Here is a 22880-nt window from a genome sequence, read left to right on the forward strand (position 1 = left end):
CTGACATGTGATGTTTCAGCAGCTGCCCTGTGTGTTTTGTATGTTGAGGGGGATCCGTCAACTGATGGTTCACCCATCTTCACATGTAGTGGAGCACTACAAGCTATTCCTGGTTTAGTCTCCAAGGGATTACCTGCACCATGCTTCAGTGTTCTTCCCAAACAATAGTGATGTATCTGTTCACAAGTCGACATGCCTGTGGGTTTCACCAAGGTGGCAAATGTCTTGGGGCCTGCATCAGTTAGGGCTTTCCTCCCACATTAAGCTGACATGACTGGAATACTGTTCAAAGCAGTGTTAAACCCAATTCAAACTCAAATTACTCTTTCAAGCAAATATTTTTGTGCAACAAATCCTTGAAAAAGTCATTTTCAGTGAACAAAGTATTTTTGAAAACTTGCCGTATCATCATACTGTATCTTTGAAACTGTGATGGAGAATCATTTCATTGAGCCATCGTATTTTGAGACATCCGTGCTGTTGAGATGTAAGACAGAAGTGTGTATGTTGCTACTCCTGAGGGACCTGCTTCACAGTCATCATTGGGCAAGCTCATAATGAGGGTCGAGAAGAGGGGCCTCACCCATCATCTAAGTCATGCTTTTGAAAATTGCTCTCATCAACATACAATATTTATTGATTACTTCATTGTTGACTGCATTTCATCTGACATCAACGTTGTTGGTTTTATAAAGTTCCTGCCATTGCACACCTCTCATCTCAGCCCTCAGCCCATGGATAATTCCTATGCATGGAATAATGGCACTGTTGTTACAAGATTCTAAATCTCTAATACTCACCTGTTGGCATGGACACCTGTATATTTGGAACTGGAGTTTTATGAACATTGTACATGTATAAAGTGGTATTTTTCTAGCGCAGAGGACCGTTACCATGGATATTAGAAATGAGTTGAAATTGCAAACAAAATGAGATTTATATAGCTACACTAGGCTGACTGTAGTTTTCAGCAGTAGGTTGATCTCAATAAATATCATTGTACAAATAAATAATTAATGTTTGTTTTTTATCATGAAATACTATACAGCTGGGCTATCACCATGAGTTTTCAAAGTGAGACTAATTTCCTGCACTGTGTTCATCGTGCAAACAGGCAAACCAGTACATAGTGGTAGGTGTAGTATTGACTGGTGTGGTCACTCACTCCAATATGTTGATGGTGACAGGGACAGACTGGTGGTCATACATGCTCGGTAGTACACACGCGTCATACATGCTCAGTAGGGGCCTTTACTGTATTACACACTCGTCATACATGCTCAGTAGGGGCCTTTACTGTAGTACACACGCGTCATACATGCTCAGTAGGGGCCTTTACTGTAGTACACACTCGTCATACATGCTCAGTAGGGGCCTCTGCTGCATTACACACTCGTCATACATGCTCAGTAGGGGCCTTTGCTGTAGTGCACACGCGTCATATATGCTCAGTAGGATCCTTTGATGTAGTACACACTCATCATACATGCTCAGTAGGGGCCTTTACTGTTGTACACACGCATCATACATGCTCAGTAGGGGCCTTTGCTGTAGCACACATGCATCATACATGCTCATTAGGGGCCTTTGCTGTAGTACACATGCATCATACATGCTGAGTAGGGACCTTTACTGTTGTACACACTCGTCATACATGCTCAGTAGGGACCTTTACTGTAGTACACACGCGTCATACATGTTCAGTAGGGGCCTTTGCTGTAGTACACACTCAACATACATGCTCAGTAGGGGCCTTTACTGTAGTACACACTCGTCATACATGCTCATTAGGAACCTTTACTGTAGACACACTCGACATACATGCTCATTAGGGACCAGGTGTCATTGAAGACAGCTGGGATGACATTCAACACACAAAAAATGATAACAGCATCAATGTCGCACTTCAAGAGATGTAGCTGGTTGCATTTGAAGTTATTTTATGTACATAGGATACTTTGCACTGATGAACAAATGTAAAGAAACTAAGTGTGTAGATGAAATATTTGTCAACTAGTATTTAAAAAATACATGGGCCTATGAAGACAATGTTACTCTGAACTTGTGTATATGGGTCAATGTACACGGACATCTTCACATCATATCTTACTGATGTATGGAACTGCCCAGGCCAGGGACAGATTGTTTACGAAGAAATAAACATTCATTTGTCCAAAAGAAAAGTTAAATTTTGAAATTTTTCACTATTGAAGATGTTTCCTCCTTCACATTGCCCAGAGCAAGTCATCTACTGCTGTGGTCTGGTGAGTCCGAGACTTGAACAGATACTGTTACACTCAGGGTGCACCTTGGACCAAAACAGGGTCATTCCTTCATCCTGTTTGTCTGCAGGACTAAACCTGCGCACCCCCTTTGTGTGGAACTGGGGGTCAGTAAGGTAGATGATGCCGCTCCCTTCCCTAGGGAACCAGCCCTGGATGTCCACAATCATCAACACTCCCTGGGACTCGCAGTAGGAGAAGTGGGTCAAGGCCGTGGCCAGCTCCTCTCCGTGATGCCCCTTCTTAGAGAAGGCCAGGTTGTTGGTGAGCTTGATGAAGTCGCCATGGAGGTACGGCTCCACGTTCACCCAGTCCTCCAGTAGCCCATCCGGCGTCAGGAGCTGAAGATGGGCAGCCGGCAAAAACTGCATCTGGACCCAACACCACTTTAGTATTTCAAATCAATCCAAACATGTTCTTTATTTGGGTGGAAATGAATTTATCATGATAGGACTTTTCAGGTCATTATCCAGAAGTGATTGTTTATACAGCTGACTCTGTCTTCAGTTACTCAGAAACAATGCAGAAAAATATGGCATGATAAGATAAACTTTATGGTAACTTGTAATTACACAAATTAGAGTTGTAGAAGTCTTATCACCAACATCACTTGGTGCCCCATGTTGTGCTGTAGCTCACCTGGATGTTGCTGTGGTGGTTGTGGAGGGCTTGGTTAAACCTGGTCACGTAGTAGCCGGCCATCATCTGACACACCACGTCCTGCTGGTAGTACCGGGCAGGGCGCTGCTGCCAGTACCGCTTGCACACATACCTGTAATTAGACACATACACCTGTAGTTGCACACATACACCTGTAGTTGGACACATACACCTGAAGATGGACACATACCAGTAGTCTGACAGCCAGAAAATGTCCCTTATGAAATGTCCGGTCCTTATCTAAATTCACACCAGTTCATCCTACACATGCCCAGTGGTGTGTCCTACCTGCCCCCAGTGCTGTGTCCTACCTGCCCCCAGTGATGTGTCCTACCTGCCTCCAGTGATGTGTCCTACCTGCCCCCAGTGATGTGTCCTACCTGCCCCCAGTGATGTGTCCTACCTGCCTCCAGTGATGTGTCCTACCTGCCCCCAGTGATGTTTCCTACCTGCCTCCAGTGATGTGTCCTACCTGCCCCCAGTGATGTGTCCTACCTGCCTCCAGTGATGTGTCCTACCTGCCTCCAGTGATGTGTCCTACCTGCCCCCAGTGATGTGTCCTACCTGCCCCCAGTGATGTGTCCTACCTGCCTCCAGTGCTGTGTCCTACCTGCCTCCAGTGATGTGTCCTACCTGCCCAGTGATGTGTCCTACCTGCCTCCAGTGATGTGTCCTACCTGCCTCCAGTGATGTGTCCTACCTGCCCCCAGTGATGTGTCCTACCTGCCTCCAGTGATGTGTCCTACCTGCCCCCAGTGATGTGTCCTACCTGCCCCCAGTGATGTGTCCTACCTGCCTCCAGTGATGTGTCCTACCTGCCTCCAGTGATGTGTCCTACCTGCCCCCAGTGCTGTGTCCTACCTGCCTCCAGTGATGTGTCCTACCTGCCCCCAGTGATGTGTCCTACCTGCCTCCAGTGATGTGTCCTACCTGCCTCCAGTGATGTGTCCTACCTGCCTCCAGTGATGTGTCCTACCTGCCCCCAGTGATGTGTCCTACCTGCCCCCAGTGGTGTGTCCTACCTGCCCCCAGTGATGTGTCCTACCTGCCCCCAGTGATGTGTCCTACCTGCCCCCAGTGATGTGTCCTACCTGCCTCCAGTGATGTGTCCTACCTGCCCCCAGTGATGTGTCCTACCTGCCTCCAGTGATGTGTCCTACCTGCCTCCAGTGATGTGTCCTACCTGCCTCCAGTGATGTGTCCTACCTGCCTCCAGTGATGTGTCCTACCTGCCCCCAGTGATGTGTCCTACCTGCCTCCAGTGATGTGTCCTACCTGCCCCCAGTGGTGTGTCCTACCTGCCCCCAGTGATGTGTCCTACCTGCCTCCAGTGGTGTGTCCTACCTGCCCCCAGTGATGTGTCCTACCTGCCTCCAGTGATGTGTCCTACCTGCCCCCAGTGGTGTGTCCTACCTGCCCCCAGTGATGTGTCCTACCTGCCTCCAGTGGTGTGTCCTACCTGCCCCCAGTGGTGTGTCCTACCTGCCCCCAGTGATGTGTCCTACCTGCCTCCAGTGATGTGTCCTACCTGCCCCCAGTGATGTGTCCTACCTGCCCCCAGTGATGTGTCCTACCTGCCCCCAGTGATGTGTCCTACCTGCCCCCAGTGATGTGTCCTACCTGCCCCCAGTGATGTGTCCTACCTGCCCCCAGTGATGTGTCCTACCTGCCCCCAGTGATGTGTCCTACCTGCCCCCAGTGATGTGTCCTACCTGCCCCCAGTGATGTGTCCTACCTGCCTCCAGTGATGTGTCCTACCTGCCTCCAGTGATGTGTCCTACCTGCCTCCAGTGATGTGTCCTACCTGCCCCCAGTGATGTGTCCTACCTGCCTCCAGTGATGTGTCCTACCTGCCTCCAGTGATGTGTCCTACCTGCCCCCAGTGCTGTGTCCTACCTGCCCCCAGTGATGTGTCCTACCTGCCTCCAGTGATGTGTCCTACCTGCCTCCAGTGGTGTGTCCTACCTGCCCCCAGTGATGTGTCCTACCTGCCCCCAGTGATGTGTCCTACCTGCCTCCAGTGGTGTGTCCTACCTGCCCCCAGTGATGTGTCCTACCTGCCTCCAGTGATGTGTCCTACCTGCCTCCAGTGATGTGTCCTACCTGCCTCCAGTGATGTGTCCTACCTGCCTCCAGTGATGTGTCCTACCTGCCTCCAGTGATGTGTCCTACCTGCCTCCAGTGATGTGTCCTACCTGCCCCCAGTGATGTGTCCTACCTGCCCCCAGTGATGTGTCCTACCTGCCTCCAGTGATGTGTCCTACCTGCCTCCAGTGATGTTTCCTACCTGCCCCCAGTGATGTTTCCTACCTGCCTCAAGTGATGTGTCCTACCTGCCCCCAGTGATGTGTCCTACCTGCCTCCAGTGATGTGTCCTACCTGCCTCCAGTGATGTGTCCTACCTGCCCCCAGTGATGTGTCCTACCTGCCCCCAGTGATGTGTCCTACCTGCCTCCAGTGATGTGTCCTACCTGCCCCCAGTGATGTGTCCTACCTGCCCCCAGTGATGTGTCCTACCTGCCCCCAGTGATGTGTCCTACCTGCCCCCAGTGATGTGTCCTACCTGCCCCCAGTGATGTGTCCTACCTGCCTCCAGTGATGTTTCCTACCTGCCCCCAGTGATGTTTCCTACCTGCCTCAAGTGATGTGTCCTACCTGCCCCCAGTGATGTGTCCTACCTGCCTCCAGTGATGTGTCCTACCTGCCTCCAGTGATGTGTCCTACCTGCCCCCAGTGATGTGTCCTACCTGCCTCCAGTGATGTGTCCTACCTGCCTCCAGTGATGTGTCCTACCTGCCCCCAGTGATGTGTCCTACCTGCCCCCAGTGATGTGTCCTACCTGCCCCCAGTGATGTGTCCTACCTGCCCCCAGTGATGTGTCCTACCTGCCTCCAGTGGTGTGTCCTACCTGCCCCCAGTGATGTGTCCTACCTGCCCCCAGTGATGTGTCCTACCTGCCCCCAGTGATGTGTCCTACCTGCCCCCAGTGATGTGTCCTACCTGCCTCCAGTGATGTGTCCTACCTGCCCCCAGTGATGTGTCCTACCTGCCTCCAGTGATGTGTCCTACCTGCCTCCAGTGATGTGTCCTACCTGCCCCCAGTGATGTGTCCTACCTGCCTCCAGTGGTGTGTCCTACCTGCCTCCAGTGATGTGTCCTACCTGCCCCCAGTGATGTGTCCTACCTGCCTCAAGTGATGTGTCCTACCTGCCCCCAGTGATGTGTCCTAACTGCCTCCAGTGATGTGTCCTACCTGCCCCCAGTGATGTGTCCTACCTGCCCCCAGTGATGTGTCCTACCTGCCCCCAGTGATGTGTCCTACCTGCCCCCAGTGATGTGTCCTACCTGCCTCCAGTGATGTGTCCTACCTGCCCCCAGTGATGTGTCCTACCTGCCCCCAGTGGTGTGTCCTACCTGCCCCCAGTGATGTGTCCTACCTGCCCCCAGTGATGTGTCCTACCTGCCCCCAGTGATGTGTCCTACCTGCCCCCAGTGATGTGTCCTACCTGCCCCCAGTGATGTGTCCTACCTGCCCCCAGTGGTGTGTCCTACCTGCCCCCAGTGATGTGTCCTAACTGCCTCCAGTGATGTGTCCTACCTGCCCCCAGTGATGTGTCCTACCTGCCCCCAGTGATGTGTCCTACCTGCCCCCAGTGATGTGTCCTACCTGCCCCCAGTGATGTGTCCTACCTGCCCCCAGTGATGTGTCCTACCTGCCCCCAGTGATGTGTCCTACCTGCCTCCAGTGGTGTGTCCTACCTGCCTCCAGTGATGTGTCCTACCTGCCCCCAGTGATGTGTCCTACCTGCCTCCAGTGATGTGTCCTACCTGCCCCCAGTGATGTGTCCTACCTGCCCCCAGTGATGTGTCCTACCTGCCCCCAGTGGTGTGTCCTACCTGCCTCCAGTGATGTGTCCTACCTGCCTCCAGTGATGTGTCCTACCTGCCCCCAGTGATGTGTCCTACCTGCCTCCAGTGATGTGTCCTACCTGCCTCCAGTGATGTGTCCTACCTGCCTCCAGTGATGTGTCCTACCTGCCTCCAGTGATGTGTCCTACCTGCCCCCAGTGATGTGTCCTACCTGCCCCCAGTGATGTGTCCTACCTGCCCCCAGTGATGTGTCCTACCTGCCTCCAGTGATGTGTCCTACCTGCCCCCAGTGATGTGTCCTACCTGCCCCCAGTGATGTGTCCTACCTGCCTCCAGTGATGTGTCCTACCTGCCCCCAGTGATGTGTCCTACCTGCCTCCAGTGATGTGTCCTACCTGCCTCCAGTGATGTGTCCTACCTGCCTCCAGTGATGTGTCCTACCTGCCCCCAGTGATGTGTCCTACCTGCCTCCAGTGATGTGTCCTACCTGCCTCCAGTGATGTGTCCTACCTGCCCCCAGTGATGTGTCCTACCTGCCCCCAGTGATGTGTCCTACCTGCCTCCAGTGATGTGTCCTACCTGCCCCCAGTGATGTGTCCTACCTGCCTCCAGTGATGTGTCCTACCTGCCTCCAGTGATGTGTCCTACCTGCCTCCAGTGCTGTGTCCTACCTGCCTCCAGTGATGTGTCCTACCTGCCCCCAGTGATGTGTCCTACCTGCCTCCAGTGATGTGTCCTACCTGCCTCCAGTGATGTGTCCTACCTGCCTCCAGTGATGTGTCCTACCTGCCTCCAGTGATGTGTCCTACCTGCCCCCAGTGATGTGTCCTACCTGCCCCCAGTGATGTGTCCTACCTGCCTCCAGTGATGTGTCCTACCTGCCCCCAGTGATGTGTCCTACCTGCCTCCAGTGCTGTGTCCTACCTGCCTCCAGTGATGTGTCCTACCTGCCCCCAGTGATGTGTCCTACCTGCCTCCAGTGATGTGTCCTACCTGCCTCCAGTGATGTGTCCTACCTGCCTCCAGTGATGTGTCCTACCTGCCTCCAGTGATGTGTCCTACCTGCCCCCAGTGATGTGTCCTACCTGCCCCCAGTGATGTGTCCTACCTGCCTCCAGTGATGTGTCCTACCTGCCCCCAGTGATGTGTCCTACCTGCCTCCAGTGATGTGTCCTACCTGCCTCCAGTGATGTGTCCTACCTGCCTCCAGTGATGTGTCCTACCTGCCTCCAGTGATGTGTCCTACCTGCCCCCAGTGATGTGTCCTACCTGCCCCCAGTGATGTGTCCTACCTGCCTCCAGTGATGTGTCCTACCTGCCTCCAGTGATGTGTCCTACCTGCCCCCAGTGATGTGTCCTACCTGCCTCCAGTGATGTGTCCTACCTGCCCCCAGTGATGTGTCCTACCTGCCCCCAGTGATGTTTCCTACCTGCCTCAAGTGATGTGTCCTACCTGCCCCCAGTGATGTGTCCTACCTGCCTCCAGTGATGTGTCCTACCTGCCTCCAGTGATGTGTCCTACCTGCCCCCAGTGATGTGTCCTACCTGCCCCCAGTGATGTGTCCTACCTGCCTCCAGTGATGTGTCCTACCTGCCCCCAGTGATGTGTCCTACCTGCCCCCAGTGATGTGTCCTACCTGCCTCCAGTGATGTGTCCTACCTGCCCCCAGTGATGTGTCCTACCTGCCCCCAGTGATGTGTCCTACCTGCCTCCAGTGATGTGTCCTACCTGCCTCCAGTGATGTGTCCTACCTGCCCCCAGTGATGTGTCCTACCTGCCTCCAGTGATGTGTCCTACCTGCCCCCAGTGATGTGTCCTACCTGCCTCCAGTGATGTGTCCTACCTGCCTCCAGTGATGTGTCCTACCTGCCCCCAGTGATGTGTCCTACCTGCCTCCAGTGATGTGTCCTACCTGCCTCCAGTGATGTGTCCTACCTGCCCCCAGTGATGTGTCCTACCTGCCTCCAGTGATGTGTCCTACCTGCCCCCAGTGATGTGTCCTACCTGCCTCCAGTGATGTGTCCTACCTGCCTCCAGTGATGTGTCCTACCTGCCTCCAGTGATGTGTCCTACCTGCCTCCAGTGATGTGTCCTACCTGCCCCCAGTGATGTGTCCTACCTGCCTCCAGTGATGTGTCCTACCTGCCCCCAGTGATGTGTCCTACCTGCCTCCAGTGATGTGTCCTACCTGCCTCCAGTGATGTGTCCTACCTGCCCCCAGTGATGTGTCCTACCTGCCTCCAGTGATGTGTCCTACCTGCCTCCAGTGATGTGTCCTACCTGCCCCCAGTGATGTGTCCTACCTGCCTCCAGTGATGTGTCCTACCTGCCTCCAGTGATGTGTCCTACCTGCCCCCAGTGATGTGTCCTACCTGCCTCCAGTGATGTGTCCTACCTGCCCCCAGTGATGTGTCCTACCTGCCTCCAGTGATGTGTCCTACCTGCCTCCAGTGATGTGTCCTACCTGCCTCCAGTGATGTGTCCTACCTGCCTCCAGTGATGTGTCCTACCTGCCCCCAGTGATGTGTCCTACCTGCCTCCAGTGATGTGTCCTACCTGCCTCCAGTGATGTGTCCTACCTGCCTCCAGTGATGTGTCCTACCTGCCTCCAGTGATGTGTCCTACCTGCCTCCAGTGATGTGTCCTACCTGCCTCCAGTGATGTGTCCTACCTGCCTCCAGTGATGTGTCCTACCTGCCTCCAGTGATGTGTCCTACCTGCCCCCAGTGATGTGTCCTACCTGCCCCCAGTGATGTGTCCTACCTGCCTCCAGTGATGTGTCCTACCTGCCTCCAGTGATGTGTCCTACCTGCCTCCAGTGATGTGTCCTACCTGCCCCCAGTGATGTGTCCTACCTGCCCCCAGTGATGTGTCCTACCTGCCCCCAGTGATGTGTCCTACCTGCCCCCAGTGATGTGTCCTACCTGCCTCCAGTGATGTGTCCTACCTGCCTCCAGTGATGTGTCCTACCTGCCCCCAGTGATGTGTCCTACCTGCCTCCAGTGATGTGTCCTACCTGCCTCAAGTGATGTGTCCTACCTGCCTCCAGTGATGTGTCCTACCTGCCCCCAGTGATGTGTCCTACCTGCCCCCAGTGATGTGTCCTACCTACCCCCAGTGATGTGTCCTACCTGCCCCCAGTGATGTGTCCTACCTGCCTCCAGTGATGTGTCCTACCTGCCTCCAGTGATGTGTCCTACCTGCCTCCAGTGATGTGTCCTACCTGCCCCCAGTGATGTGTCCTACCTGCCCCCAGTGATGTGTCCTACCTGCCTCCAGTGATGTGTCCTACCTGCCTCCAGTGATGTGTCCTACCTGCCTCCAGTGCTGTGTCCTACCTACCCCCAGTGATGTGTCCTACCTGCCTCCAGTGCTGTGTCCTACCTGCCCCCAGTGATGTGTCCTACCTGCCTCCAGTGCTGTGTCCTACCTGCCCCCAGTGATGTGTCCTACCTGCCTCCAGTGATGTGTCCTACCTGCCTCCAGTGATGTGTCCTACCTGCCTCCAGTGATGTGTCCTACCTGCCCCCAGTGATGTGTCCTACCTGCCTCCAGTGATGTGTCCTACCTGCCTCCAGTGATGTGTCCTACCTGCCCCCAGTGATGTGTCCTACCTGCCTCCAGTGATGTGTCCTACCTGCCTCCAGTGGTGTGTCCTACCTGCCCCCAGTGATGTGTCCTACCTGCCCCCAGTGATGTGTCCTACCTGCCTCCAGTGATGTGTCCTACCTGCCCCCAGTGATGTGTCCTACCTGCCCCCAGTGATGTGTCCTACCTGCCTCCAGTGGTGTGTCCTACCTGCCTCCAGTGATGTGTCCTACCTGCCCCCAGTGATGTGTCCTACCTGCCTCAAGTGATGTGTCCTACCTGCCCCCAGTGATGTGTCCTACCTGCCTCCAGTGATGTGTCCTACCTGCCCCCAGTGATGTGTCCTACCTGCCCCCAGTGATGTGTCCTACCTGCCCCCAGTGATGTGTCCTACCTGCCCCCAGTGATGTGTCCTACCTGCCCCCAGTGATGTGTCCTACCTGCCCCCAGTGATGTGTCCTACCTGCCTCCAGTGGTGTGTCCTACCTGCCTCCAGTGATGTGTCCTACCTGCCCCCAGTGATGTGTCCTACCTGCCTCAAGTGATGTGTCCTACCTGCCCCCAGTGATGTGTCCTACCTGCCTCCAGTGATGTGTCCTACCTGCCCCCAGTGATGTGTCCTACCTGCCTCCAGTGATGTGTCCTACCTGCCCCCAGTGATGTGTCCTACCTGCCTCCAGTGATGTGTCCTACCTGCCTCCAGTGATGTGTCCTACCTGCCCCCAGTGATGTGTCCTACCTGCCCCCAGTGATGTGTCCTACCTGCCTCCAGTGATGTGTCCTACCTGCCCCCAGTGATGTGTCCTACCTGCCCCCAGTGATGTGTCCTACCTGCCCCCAGTGATGTGTCCTACCTGCCTCCAGTGATGTGTCCTACCTGCCTCCAGTGATGTGTCCTACCTGCCTCCAGTGATGTGTCCTACCTGCCCCCAGTGATGTGTCCTACCTGCCTCCAGTGATGTGTCCTACCTGCCCCCAGTGATGTGTCCTACCTGCCCAGTGATGTGTCCTACCTGCCTCCAGTGATGTGTCCTACCTGCCTCCAGTGATGTGTCCTACCTGCCCCCAGTGATGTGTCCTACCTGCCCAGTGATGTGTCCTACCTGCCTCCAGTGATGTGTCCTACCTGCCCCCAGTGATGTTTCCTACCTGCCCCCAGTGATGTGTCCTACCTGCCTCCAGTGATGTGTCCTACCTGCCCCCAGTGATGTGTCCTACCTGCCTCCAGTGATGTGTCCTACCTGCCTCCAGTGATGTGTCCTACCTGCCCCCAGTGATGTGTCCTACCTGCCTCCAGTGATGTGTCCTACCTGCCTCCAGTGATGTGTCCTACCTGCCTCCAGTGCTGTGTCCTACCTGCCCCCAGTGATGTGTCCTACCTGCCCCCAGTGATGTGTCCTACCTGCCTCCAGTGATGTGTCCTACCTGCCTCCAGTGATGTGTCCTACCTGCCCCCAGTGATGTGTCCTACCTGCCTCCAGTGATGTGTCCTACCTGCCTCCAGTGATGTGTCCTACCTGCCTCCAGTGATGTGTCCTACCTGCCTCCAGTGATGTGTCCTACCTGCCCCCAGTGATGTGTCCTACCTGCCCAGTGGTTCATCCTGATGGAGGAAGTAGACCTCGAACACCTCTCGACAGTTGCCCTTCCTGTTGCCTCCAAGGTCCAGTTCCTGTCCCCTGTGTACGAGTGTACTCTGAGACAGCCAGTCCCCTGTCACAGGGTTGTAGGTCAGCAACAGGGCCTCTGTCAGGGAACATGCACATCAACTGTTAGTATTGTCAGTACAGCGTGGCCAGCTGGTCACTTGAGAATCATGCAGTCAGATCACAGGTGGACCAGAAGTCACAGCTCTCTCATATCTCCTAATACAAACACCAGACAAGCTGCACTGGTTGTTATACAAGGACAAATGTAACTTAATAATAATAAAATAAAAGACAATTTGCATCTTACACATACACTACAGGGTACTACAATCAGACAGAAGGCCAATAAGACATCCAAATATTGTGTTTTAGTTTGTAATTAATGTGTTGTCAGTTGTTCTCAGTGCATGCCAGTAGTACTGGCAATAGAAGCATATCGTATTCGACGTAATAAGCGCCCCGCTCTAATAAGCGCCCACAGCGATATTTGTTAATATATTGGCTAGTGAACACTCCCAATTAGCACCCCTTCTGATTAATCAATGTACACAAGACTTATTTATTTGTGTATAATACGACAGTTGTGTTATATGCACCCTTAATTATGGGCAATTAAATTCTGGAAAAATATATGTGTCGTATACAAACATTTTTAGGCTGTCAGCATAAACCACAAACAAACAAAATTCACCAAAATACCATTCTAATAAGAGCCCCCTATTTCTAATTTTGAGAGCACCCTGAGCGCTTATTACGCGGAATACGATATTAGTAATATCTAAATATTTTTTACAATTGTATACTTATCCTGCATTACTCCTTAATGCATTCACTGCTTACCTTACGACAAAAGACGAGACAGCGTAACGGTGATGGTCCTGGGTGAAGAAATAAAACTGTTGTTTGTAGTCCCACTTTTGGTGACCACCGCCGCTGTCCTGTGACCTTGATGACCTGAGGTCACCTCTTCACATCACTACCTGTCACCCGAGCTTTTAGAAAAACATACTTTTTAGGTTTCTGAAGCCAAACTGGGGAGGCAAGTCTGCGACAGGTAGGCCTTAAATGTAGTAATGCAGGATAAGTATACAAATGTAAAAAATGTTTTACTAATTTTTTTACTTATCCTGCATAATGCATCTGTATCAGACAGTTTGGAGGTGCGTCAGGGTTTGGTAACCTGCTGGGCAACAACCAGTGGCCCAAAACTTTGTATACCTTTGTCCTCCTCAAGAGTCACATCGCGAAGATAATTAATGACTGGCGAAATCTGTGTCAGACCTCCAGAACGTTTTTTTAACAATAACTGCTGTGTAAAGCCATGGTAGAGGCAGGCGCCCTGAGGATTATTCGTTCTCGGCGGATCCAGATTGGCAATCGAATAAGCCTGAAGGATGACTGCGCGTAACCATAGAGATATGGTGTTGCGTCTAACTTCGGTCGTGGATGTAGGAGAAACGGGTATAAATAACTGCTTCCTCGAACCACGCCTAGTCTTGGAACTGCAGATGAAAATTTGCAGTGCCCGCACCAGGCATAGTAGAAGTTCACCCTCATCTACGTTTCCCACAATAGTCGATATTGGTTGGATGGTGAAGGAACGATCAGGTTGGCCTGGTAGTTGGCAATAAACTCCTAGCACCACCCGAGATGTACCACTCCGTCCCCTGCTCAAAGCGAACCCCGATGATTTCGATTGCATGTAGTTCGCTCACCCTTACTAGCATGGCTAATTCCAAGAGAAACACTGTTTTCTTGGGGAGGTAATAAAATGAGGATGTATAGAGGGACTTGAAGGGGGGCCCTCGCAAACCTCGAAGCACCACATTCAAGTCCCAAGCATGTGGGCGGAACTTGGCCTTCTGATCCTCAAGCATGAATGAGCGGAGTAGGGCCTGTAGTTCCGGGACCTTGGTCATTTTGCAATTTTCTGGAACGGCCAATACTGAGTTAAGTGCAACTAAGTACGTAGTAATGATGCTACCTTTCAAGTGTCTTTGGGTTATGCAAATGTAGGAGGTATTCAGCTAGGAATTGTGGTGATGCAGTGGTAGGGTCTTGATTCTTTGCCTTGCAAAAAGTTTCAAACGATCCCCACTTGTCATCATATAGGCCTCTAGAAGAGGGACGATGAGCTAACATTATAGCTTTTGCTGCCCGTGCCGAATAGCCCTTTGAACTTAACGCCTTTTTAAGATGAACCAAGTGTGCAGACGAAACCTGTCTTTGGTTGGATGAGGCAATTTGCTGTGAGGGTGGATAAGTAGGTTGGACCGCTGTGGGAGGGGGAGTGGATCATCCTCTGCTAGATTTCTGAGCTTGACGAACCACCCTCTCAACAGCCACCAGGGTGCAACCAAAGTCAGAGCAAGGCTCCTTGTCTCCTTAATCTTTTGCATTACCCTGGGAAGTAAGACTGGTGGCGGAAAGGCCTACACATTTAACCCTTCCCAATGAATTCTGAACAAGTCTACTGCCCAAGTCTGCGGATACGGTAACGGGGAGACATACGTCATGAGTTGGTAATTTTGGCAAGTTGCAAACAGGTCAATGTGTGATTGCCCGATTTTCTGAAGCAGTAACTGGAATGCTTCTGTGTGAAGTTTCGACTCGGTGGGGGCCACCCTGTCTGGACGCGATAAAACATCGGCCAGAATGTTGACATCCGGGGATGTGTTGAACTATGAACTGTTGTTGCAGACGATCCACTAGATGGAAAAACCTGAATGTCTGTTGAAACAGGGAGTGGGAGTGGGTTGTTCCCTCATTGTACACACACTACACCACAGTACTTTTGTCTGTGGATATTGCAATTTGGGCGAACTGTAGATGATTCTGCCAATGTGATATGGCCAGAATCAATGCTTCCAACTCCTAGTTGTTTATGTGCACTTTCAATGAGCGCCAGACCATAGCCCTGAGACTGTCTGGCCCTGAAGGGAGGCATCTACGAACAGGTGTAGATTCAGTGGTTAATTCAGATAAAGAGACTCCTCCAAAGACTTTAGTCTCTACAGTCCTCTACTGTCCACCAATTGAGGTAAGGCCTTAGTTGAGCTAGATTAGAGTGATGGCCTTGAGTTGTTGAATATGGCGTAATTGTAATTGGCTTCTGCTGGTTAGATTCTGTGCTGAGGTGAGTAACCCTAACAACACTTGCCATTGCCAAAGTGTGCATGGTTGATGAAGAGCAGGTGACAGGAGGCATAAAATCTTGTGCCATCTGTCCCTTGGAACTGATAAGACATCCTGGTCTGTTTGGAACAGGCCTCCTATGAACTGGAGTCGATAGGATGGAGTTAACTCTGACTTCGCCTCGTTGATTATCCACCCCAGTTGATACAGTAGGCTTCTGGTGAAATTCCGGGGGCTTACTAATGTCTGCGTGTGTCAATGACACAGGAGACAGTCGTCTATGTACGACTCAAACCAAATGTTCCTCAGGTGTAGAAACTCAGTCATAGGCTTCAATACTCGTGTAAATGGGAGCACTGCCCGCTGGTAGTGAACCCCATTGAACTGGAATCTGAGGCACCTGCGGTCTGAGGGATGGATCGGTATATCAGGTAGGCATCCCACAGATCGAGACGCTCAGGAAACGTTCAAATACAGAGAGATTGTGTATCATTCTCATCTTGTCTGAGTCCTTCTTGGTTACCAGGAAGATGTGGGAATATAAACCTGGTGTTAACACTGGTGTGTGTACAATCTCTACGGCTCTCTTTACCAACAGAATGTCTATGCTAGCCTTTAATAGAAGATATTGCTTTCTTTGATAATACCAAGGAAGTGGAGCTTTGGTCAACTGTGGAAGTACCTCTACCTCTAGTTGGTAACCGCGACATAGTATGTTGAGAACGTAACGACAACTGGGACGACTGGGAGCTAAAGGTGAACGGCTTTTACTCTGATGTGTAGTGCTACCTCTGCCATAGATGAAACTGGCGCAGGCGTCTGATACAAAGGCATAGGCGTGGGAGCAGGATACAATTGCGTCATGGACTGCTGCCACATGGACTGCAAAATTGCATCCAATTAGTGTTCTGTAACGGTGTGACGCCTGATGCATCTGCTGCGCTGGATATGTTGGTACAGCACTATGTACTAAGCTGATCATGCGTTGCCTGCGGAGCATTGTTCACTGATAGCCCTGGGGCTGATGTCATTTTAGGTATCTGAGACGCAATGCTCAATGGTGTTAGCAGGCATGGGTTTGCGCTACCCCCATCAAAGCGTCTTGAGACACTGGTGCAGACGTCACAGATCTAGTAGATCTAGATGCCTCAGGCGGCTGAAAAATAGGGTCAGTTATGATACTCACAAAATCCTCTGGATTTGATGTTTTCTGCAAAGCGTGCACTTCAGCAGTGACAGTAATGGCCGACATATTATGCGCCGAAGATAATGGTTGTGTAGTAATGACTGAACTATGTCCCTTGCTATTCAGGGATTGTGACATCTTCCTAGTCTCACGACGGGATAGCTGCAAAATACGTTTGTGAGTGACCTGCCTATAAGTTGTAAAACTCGTTGAAGAGAGATTTACACAAAAGACACATTTAGAGTTTGATGCACAAATTTGCATCCATGCCAGACAACGTTGATGAGGATCTTTAGCAGATTGTTTTCCACGTTTTAGTACAATACGCAAGCATAAGTTACACAAATATAGACTTTTTGATGAAGTGGGACTGGAAAAATATTGTAACAAGTTGAAAGTGTATTCAATAATTTGTATATACGCAACTCAATGTAACGCCAAAGCTAGTAGTATTTAAGAACACATAAATATGTTAAGTAGCATAAGTAGCTGAGATTTGTCAACAAATTGACTACCCTGACATGCAAACAATTGTAACAAAATTCAAAATGGCGGTGAACAAACAGCACAACATGGTGCGAGTAATATAAATAAAAATACATCACCCGTCACACATCACTTTTAGAACTGCAGACGAAAACTGAAGGTCAAAATTAATCCAAAACAAGAGCTCCGCTGATACACATCGATGCTGTAGCGTGACAGGCAGTGATGTGAAGAGGTGACCTCAGGTCATCAAGGTCACAGGACAGCGGCAGTAGTCACCAAAAAAGGGACATCGAGCAACAGTTTTATTTATTCACCCAGGACCGCTACGCTGTCCCGTCTTTTGTCGTAAGGTAAGTAGTGAATGCATTAAGGAGTAATGCAGGATTAGTAAAAAACTATATGATACACTCACTGTTTACTTTGATAGTCTCATCCACTGTGGGCGGCTCCCAATGCTCCAGGTACTCCTCAGCACTCCTTGTTTCAACACTGTGCCCGAAGTGAAGGCCCTCTAGTGAGCTGTTTACTGTGGAGGAACTCAGATCCACTAGGGGAGATAACTCACCCGTCTCATCAGTCAGATTATGCCACTCTTCTGTGGTGGCTGACAAGTCCACATAAGAGGTGGAGGATTCACTGGAGCTATGCTGGGTGGGAGATGGGGAGAAACTAAACCCAGACTCTCCGGAGACTCTAGAGGAAGAAGTAGAAGCGGAGGACAGGCCAGCTGATCCTGAACTGGAGGAAGTGGACTTCCTGGAGGCTGAACTGTCCGTCAATGATTTATCTGAAGAAGCAGAGGTAGAAGTTGTCTTGTTTCTATGGGAAGTCTGACCAGAAATTAGGGTAGCAGGTGCAGTATTCTTGTCATTAAATGCACCCAAAATTTCTGAGCCTGAATTTAAATCAAGAATGTTAAATTTCTCCATAGTGGCACTAACGGAGATGACCGATAGATTCACAAGTTCTGGATCCTTGCTTGAAGTCCCATCTGATCCAGACTGACTAGAAGAACCTGAGGTTGTTGAGAATGAAGATGCATCTACTGTTAGTCCTATATACTTCCTTGAATATAGGTCTGTTGCTTTGGGGTTCTGACTCTTTACAGCTCCTGGAAATGTGCCAGGATTCTGTATGGAAGCAGGTGCTAAAGGATTCTGCACAGCAGGAACTGTACCTGCTTTATCTGACATTTGATCTGCTTTTGATGACTCTTTAACGGTATCTGCTTTCCCTTGTGTTTTGTCAGAGGAGTCGTCTGATGCTGGTGATGACACTTCCACATTCACCGAGACACTATCAGTGCCCTGTAGCATGGGCAATCCCAGGATGCCAAGAGATGCATTCATGAAAGACACAGAGTTCCTGGTATGTTCCAAGTTTGTCACAAGTTGACGTCTGGTCTGACAAGAACAAAGATGGCGGTACAGCTCAATACTGACCTGCTCCAGGTACTTGGATAATGAACGGTCTTGAGGAAAGGGAGAGAAGTATAAGGTCAAATGAATCAGGAAAATTGCTTTCACAAACTCAAAATATGTTTCCAGACTCTTGAGATTGCTGACAGTTTCATGTGTAGCGAGAGTTTTCTTGATGTCTGCCACAATGGTCTGGAACCACATGAACTCTCTCAAAGAAGGTGGCTTCTGAAGAGCAAACATCAGCAAGGATTCCTCAGCAACAAGCTGAAACATAACAGCAGGTTGTATTTGGCAGAAACATTAATGTTCAGTGGTATATTACTGTAGCTTATCAAACAATGTTCCGAAATAATGCAGCCATTTTTTATAACAAGAGATGTCTTCTGTGGTGCCTTCTCAACACCTCCTAGGCATGGCTGGAGTATTACATCTTACTATAGGGTGTAAGAAGTCTAACAACAAATAAGACTAAACAAAACAAAGAAACACCGTTATCACTATCACCACCATGCGGCACATAAGAAGTTTGTTTTTTCATACAGTAGAGAATATAAACGATAAAAAAGAGTCCTATAAAGCCTTAAGAAGAGATGGGCACTAGGATTGCTTTATGTCATCAGAAAAATATTATTAAATGTGAAATTAATACACACAAAAGGCCTCTGGAAAAGATGATTTATGGCACCAATTCTCAAATTCAGTCTTGATACGAGGGGTGTTCATTAAAGATTTCCCCTAAACCACTTAGGGTTATCATATTTGGTTGAAATTTCACATGTGTAATGATACATGTATCTTTGGGTTATGTCTGAATTTGCAGCACCAAACTATTAATCTTACCACTTTTACAGGTGTTATGATCGAGTAGGGTGTGACAATGGAGCCAGTAGAATACCGAGCAGTGATTAGGTTTTTATATTTGAAAGGTCACACACCAAAAGAAACTTCGATGAAATGAAAGCAACTCAAGGGGAAGATGCCCCATCATATGACGTTGTTAAACACTGGCATCGCCAGTTCAAGTGTGGTCGGACATCTGTGGAAACAGCTGCCATTCCTGGTCGCCCCCATTCAGCCATTGATGAGGACACTATCCATCAAGTGGAGACCGCCATTTTGACAGACAGACGTATAACTGTTCGCTGACCAAGGGTGTCCGTCTCCTGCAAGACAATGCTCCAGTACACAACTCTCATGTTGCCGAGACAGAAGCGCGGTCCTGTGGCTATGAAATCCTTCCACATCCTCCTTACTCTCCTGACCTTGCACCATCTGACTTCCACCTCTTTCCAACCATGAAGTCATTTTTGAAGGGAAAACGTTTCACAGATGATGAAACACTGATTTCTGAAGTCAAGTCCTGGTTTGAGACGCAAAATGAGGGCTTTTACAAGCGAGGTCTCCATAGTTGTATAAAACGATGGGAGAAGTGTGTAACTCTTGGTGGTTCCTATGTGGAGAAAGACTAATACCTATGCCAAGTTTCATTCCACTAGGTCCATCGGAAGTGGGTCAGGGAAAATCTTTAATGAACACCCCTCGTAAGTATCTCTTTGATAAGCTTTAGTAGTTTCTGAGAAAACTTGTCCCCACTGCAGACACTATGCACTAAATTGTAGAGCATGGATCAAGAGACATAACTATGTAAAAATAATTTACGTTATCAATTTTCAAACACATTCTTGACAAGTATCTCCTAGATAAGCATGCAAACTTTCAAGTGCAAGTGATCTTCCTATCTCCCCTGCTCTACTTCGTGGCGGGGGATAAAAATACGAACTTAGTCTATATAAAGGCTGACAATATATCACTGACCTTCAATGTTTGAGTCCAGAATAAGCAAACTATTAGGCTTTCATTGAGATCTACTGAAATGACACTAAAATGTAATTGAATTTGTACCCCACAAAACTGCAACCACTTGATCCTACTGGCCCCATGATGCACATTCCATCATTCATCACCCTTAACATTGGCTATATATTTATCTCTGGACCATGCCTATGTTGCTTACTTGGTGTTTGGCAACATAGAGTGTCTGTCCCAGGTCTACGATGTACTTGACGGCATCCATTCCCTTGACATAGGCCTCATAGCAGGGATGAGACTGGGAGAACATTGTAGGGTACTTTTGTTTCATTTCATTGTAGTCAGCCATCGTAAGCTTCTTCAGGCATTTGGTCAGAAGCCCAAGGGAAGATGATGTTCCCTTGTCATCATGGATCTTGTTAAAAGAGTCAACCGATTCTACCAAGGGCTCAATGGCGTCTTTCCACATTCCTAAACGGTTGAAATATGAAAATGTATAAGGGGTCCTATGACAAGGTATATCTATTATCATATTTATTATTTTAAATAACCATTCTTTCTTTGTTACTGTTTCTAATTGTTGGGCCACACTTAAGTTATTACTTGCTTTATGGGTCTGCCAACTGTAAATTTTGTTTCAGAATTTGCTCTCTATTTTTTTATCCTGCCAATAAGCTGATAGCATATTGCCCCCAAAACATATTTCCTAAACAAGGACCACCTGAAGTTGATAAATGTTAAACATGGGAGTCAAAATAAAGTTTGTTGTTGTTTCTGAAACTGAAAGGAGGCATACCGGGGGTAGATGCACAACATCTGGATTCGTGAGGTTTGCATTGCTTAAAGCAACAGCTGTGTTGCAGACTCTCCTCCCACATTAAACTGTTTTTATGTTTTTATACCAGCTGACCTGTACTGAAGCAGAACACTTTTTAAAAAATTGAATTGCTTTATTTATTTATTTTCCCACTTACAAAAATCCCATAAAAAATTTATAAAGCAAGTAAAAAGAAACATGTGGTCTTACTAATATGTCAAAAACAGTTCACATGTATTATTTGCTTTTATTACTTGCCCGTGAAGAGATCACCCATCTAATAAACATACAGCTGTATTACACACTGTGTAAATATTCTATATATCAAACAAAAACTTGACCTTAATGAAGTGTTATACCAAATTGTACATGGAATAAAGTCCACATATGATGCTGTTAATAGGTCAGCCCTTCAGGGATTCCAGGTTAGAATTTGTCCCCGGTAATCAATGCTTGTTCCAAGAGGCTCAGTGCCTTGGTGGAGTGCATTCATACCACAACCACATCAACTCAATCACAGGTTAATCTGATTATTTACAGGCCTCCATCATACAGCTGTCATATTGCTTGTGTCAAACAACAAACATCACAAATCATGTTACAAGGTCACCAATAAACCAACAATTGTTAAACTACTTTTCTATTGTTGTTTACAGTACTTAGATAAAACAAATTTATTGCATTAGGCAAAAAGTGTTAGTGTGATCTTTTCCTGAAGAGTGTTTGGCTGTACAGTGACAGCATGTTAGTCCAGACCCTTGGGGAACCCTACCAGGCACCTTGCAGACACCCAAGTTGGGATGTCTAGGAATATCCAGAGGAACATTATTCTGTAATGACAATTTGGTAATCTGTATGATTCCGGTGGGAAAAGTATCATCTGTATGAAGAGGTTTCACTGTATATACAATTGATCTAAGAGTACACGACAAACATACCTAGATTGTGAAGAATATGACCCTTGATCTGCACACAAACAGCCTTGACATTGTTGTATTGGTCATCATCTCTATAGTCCCACACACTGTCTGGAAACAAGAGCAGAGCCCAATACATCATCTCTATAGTCCCACACACTGTCTGGAAACAAGAGCAGAGCCCAATACACCATCTCTATAGTCCCACACACTGTCTGTAAACAAGAGCAGAGCCCAATACATCATCTCTATAGTCCCACACACTGTCTGTAAACAAGAGCAGAGCCCGATACATCATCTCTATAGTCCCACTACTGTCTGGAAACAAGAGCAGAGCCCAATACACCATCTCTATAGTCCCACACACTGTCTGTAAACAAGAGCAGAGCCCGATACATCATCTCTATAGTCCCACTACTGTCTGGAAACAAGAGCAGAGCCCAATACATCATCTCTATAGTCCCACACACTGTCTGGAAACAAGAGCAGAGCCCAATACATCATCTCTATAGTCCCACACACTGTCTGTAAACAAGAGCAGAGCCCAATACATCATCTCTATAGTTCCACTACTGTCTGGAAACAAGAGCAGAGCCCGATACATCATCTCTATAGTCCCACTACTGTCTGGAAACAAGAGCAGAGCCCAATACATCATCTCTATAGTCCCACACACTGTCTGTAAACAAGAGCAGAGCCCAATACATCATCTCTATAGTCCCACACACTGTCTGGAAACAAGAGCAGAGCCCAATACATCATCTCTATAGTCCCACACACTGTCTGGAAACAAGAGCAGAGCCCAATACATCATCTCTATAGTCCCACACACTGTCTGGAAACAAGAGCAGAGCCCACTACATCATCTCTATAGTCCCACACACTGTCTGGAAACAAGAGCAGAGCCCGATACATCATCTCTATAATTCCACACAGTGTCTGGAAACAAGAGCAGAGCCCACTACATCATCTCTATTGTCCCACACACTGTCTGGAAACAAGAGCAGAGCCCAATACATCATCTCTATAGTCCCACACACTGTCTGGAAACAAGAG

The 22880-nt window shown here is 49.1% G+C and overlaps 1 protein-coding gene across 1 annotated transcript in view; it reads right to left on the reverse strand.

The window, feature by feature from the left end:
- Window positions 1–353: 353 nt before the first annotated feature.
- The window catches only part of LOC124119208 (alpha-protein kinase 1-like), a 41840-nt gene continuing 19313 nt past the window's right edge, over window positions 354–22880 (reverse strand). The window contains exons 5-10 of the mRNA XM_048399122.1: window positions 21846–21935; window positions 20296–20561; window positions 17273–18545; window positions 11988–12147; window positions 2922–3054; window positions 354–2653 (exon numbers count right to left, since the gene is read on the reverse strand). Of these exons, the coding sequence (XP_048255079.1) occupies window positions 2249–2653; window positions 2922–3054; window positions 11988–12147; window positions 17273–18545; window positions 20296–20561; window positions 21846–21935 (2327 nt within the window). The 3' untranslated portion in view covers window positions 354–2248. The remainder of the gene's footprint in view (window positions 2654–2921; window positions 3055–11987; window positions 12148–17272; window positions 18546–20295; window positions 20562–21845; window positions 21936–22880) is intronic.

The sequence above is a fragment of the Haliotis rufescens genome, unplaced genomic scaffold, assembly GCF_023055435.1.
Source record: "Haliotis rufescens isolate VD_foot unplaced genomic scaffold, xgHalRufe1.0.p SCAF_19, whole genome shotgun sequence".
NCBI classification, from domain to species: Eukaryota; Metazoa; Mollusca; class Gastropoda; order Lepetellida; family Haliotidae; genus Haliotis; species Haliotis rufescens.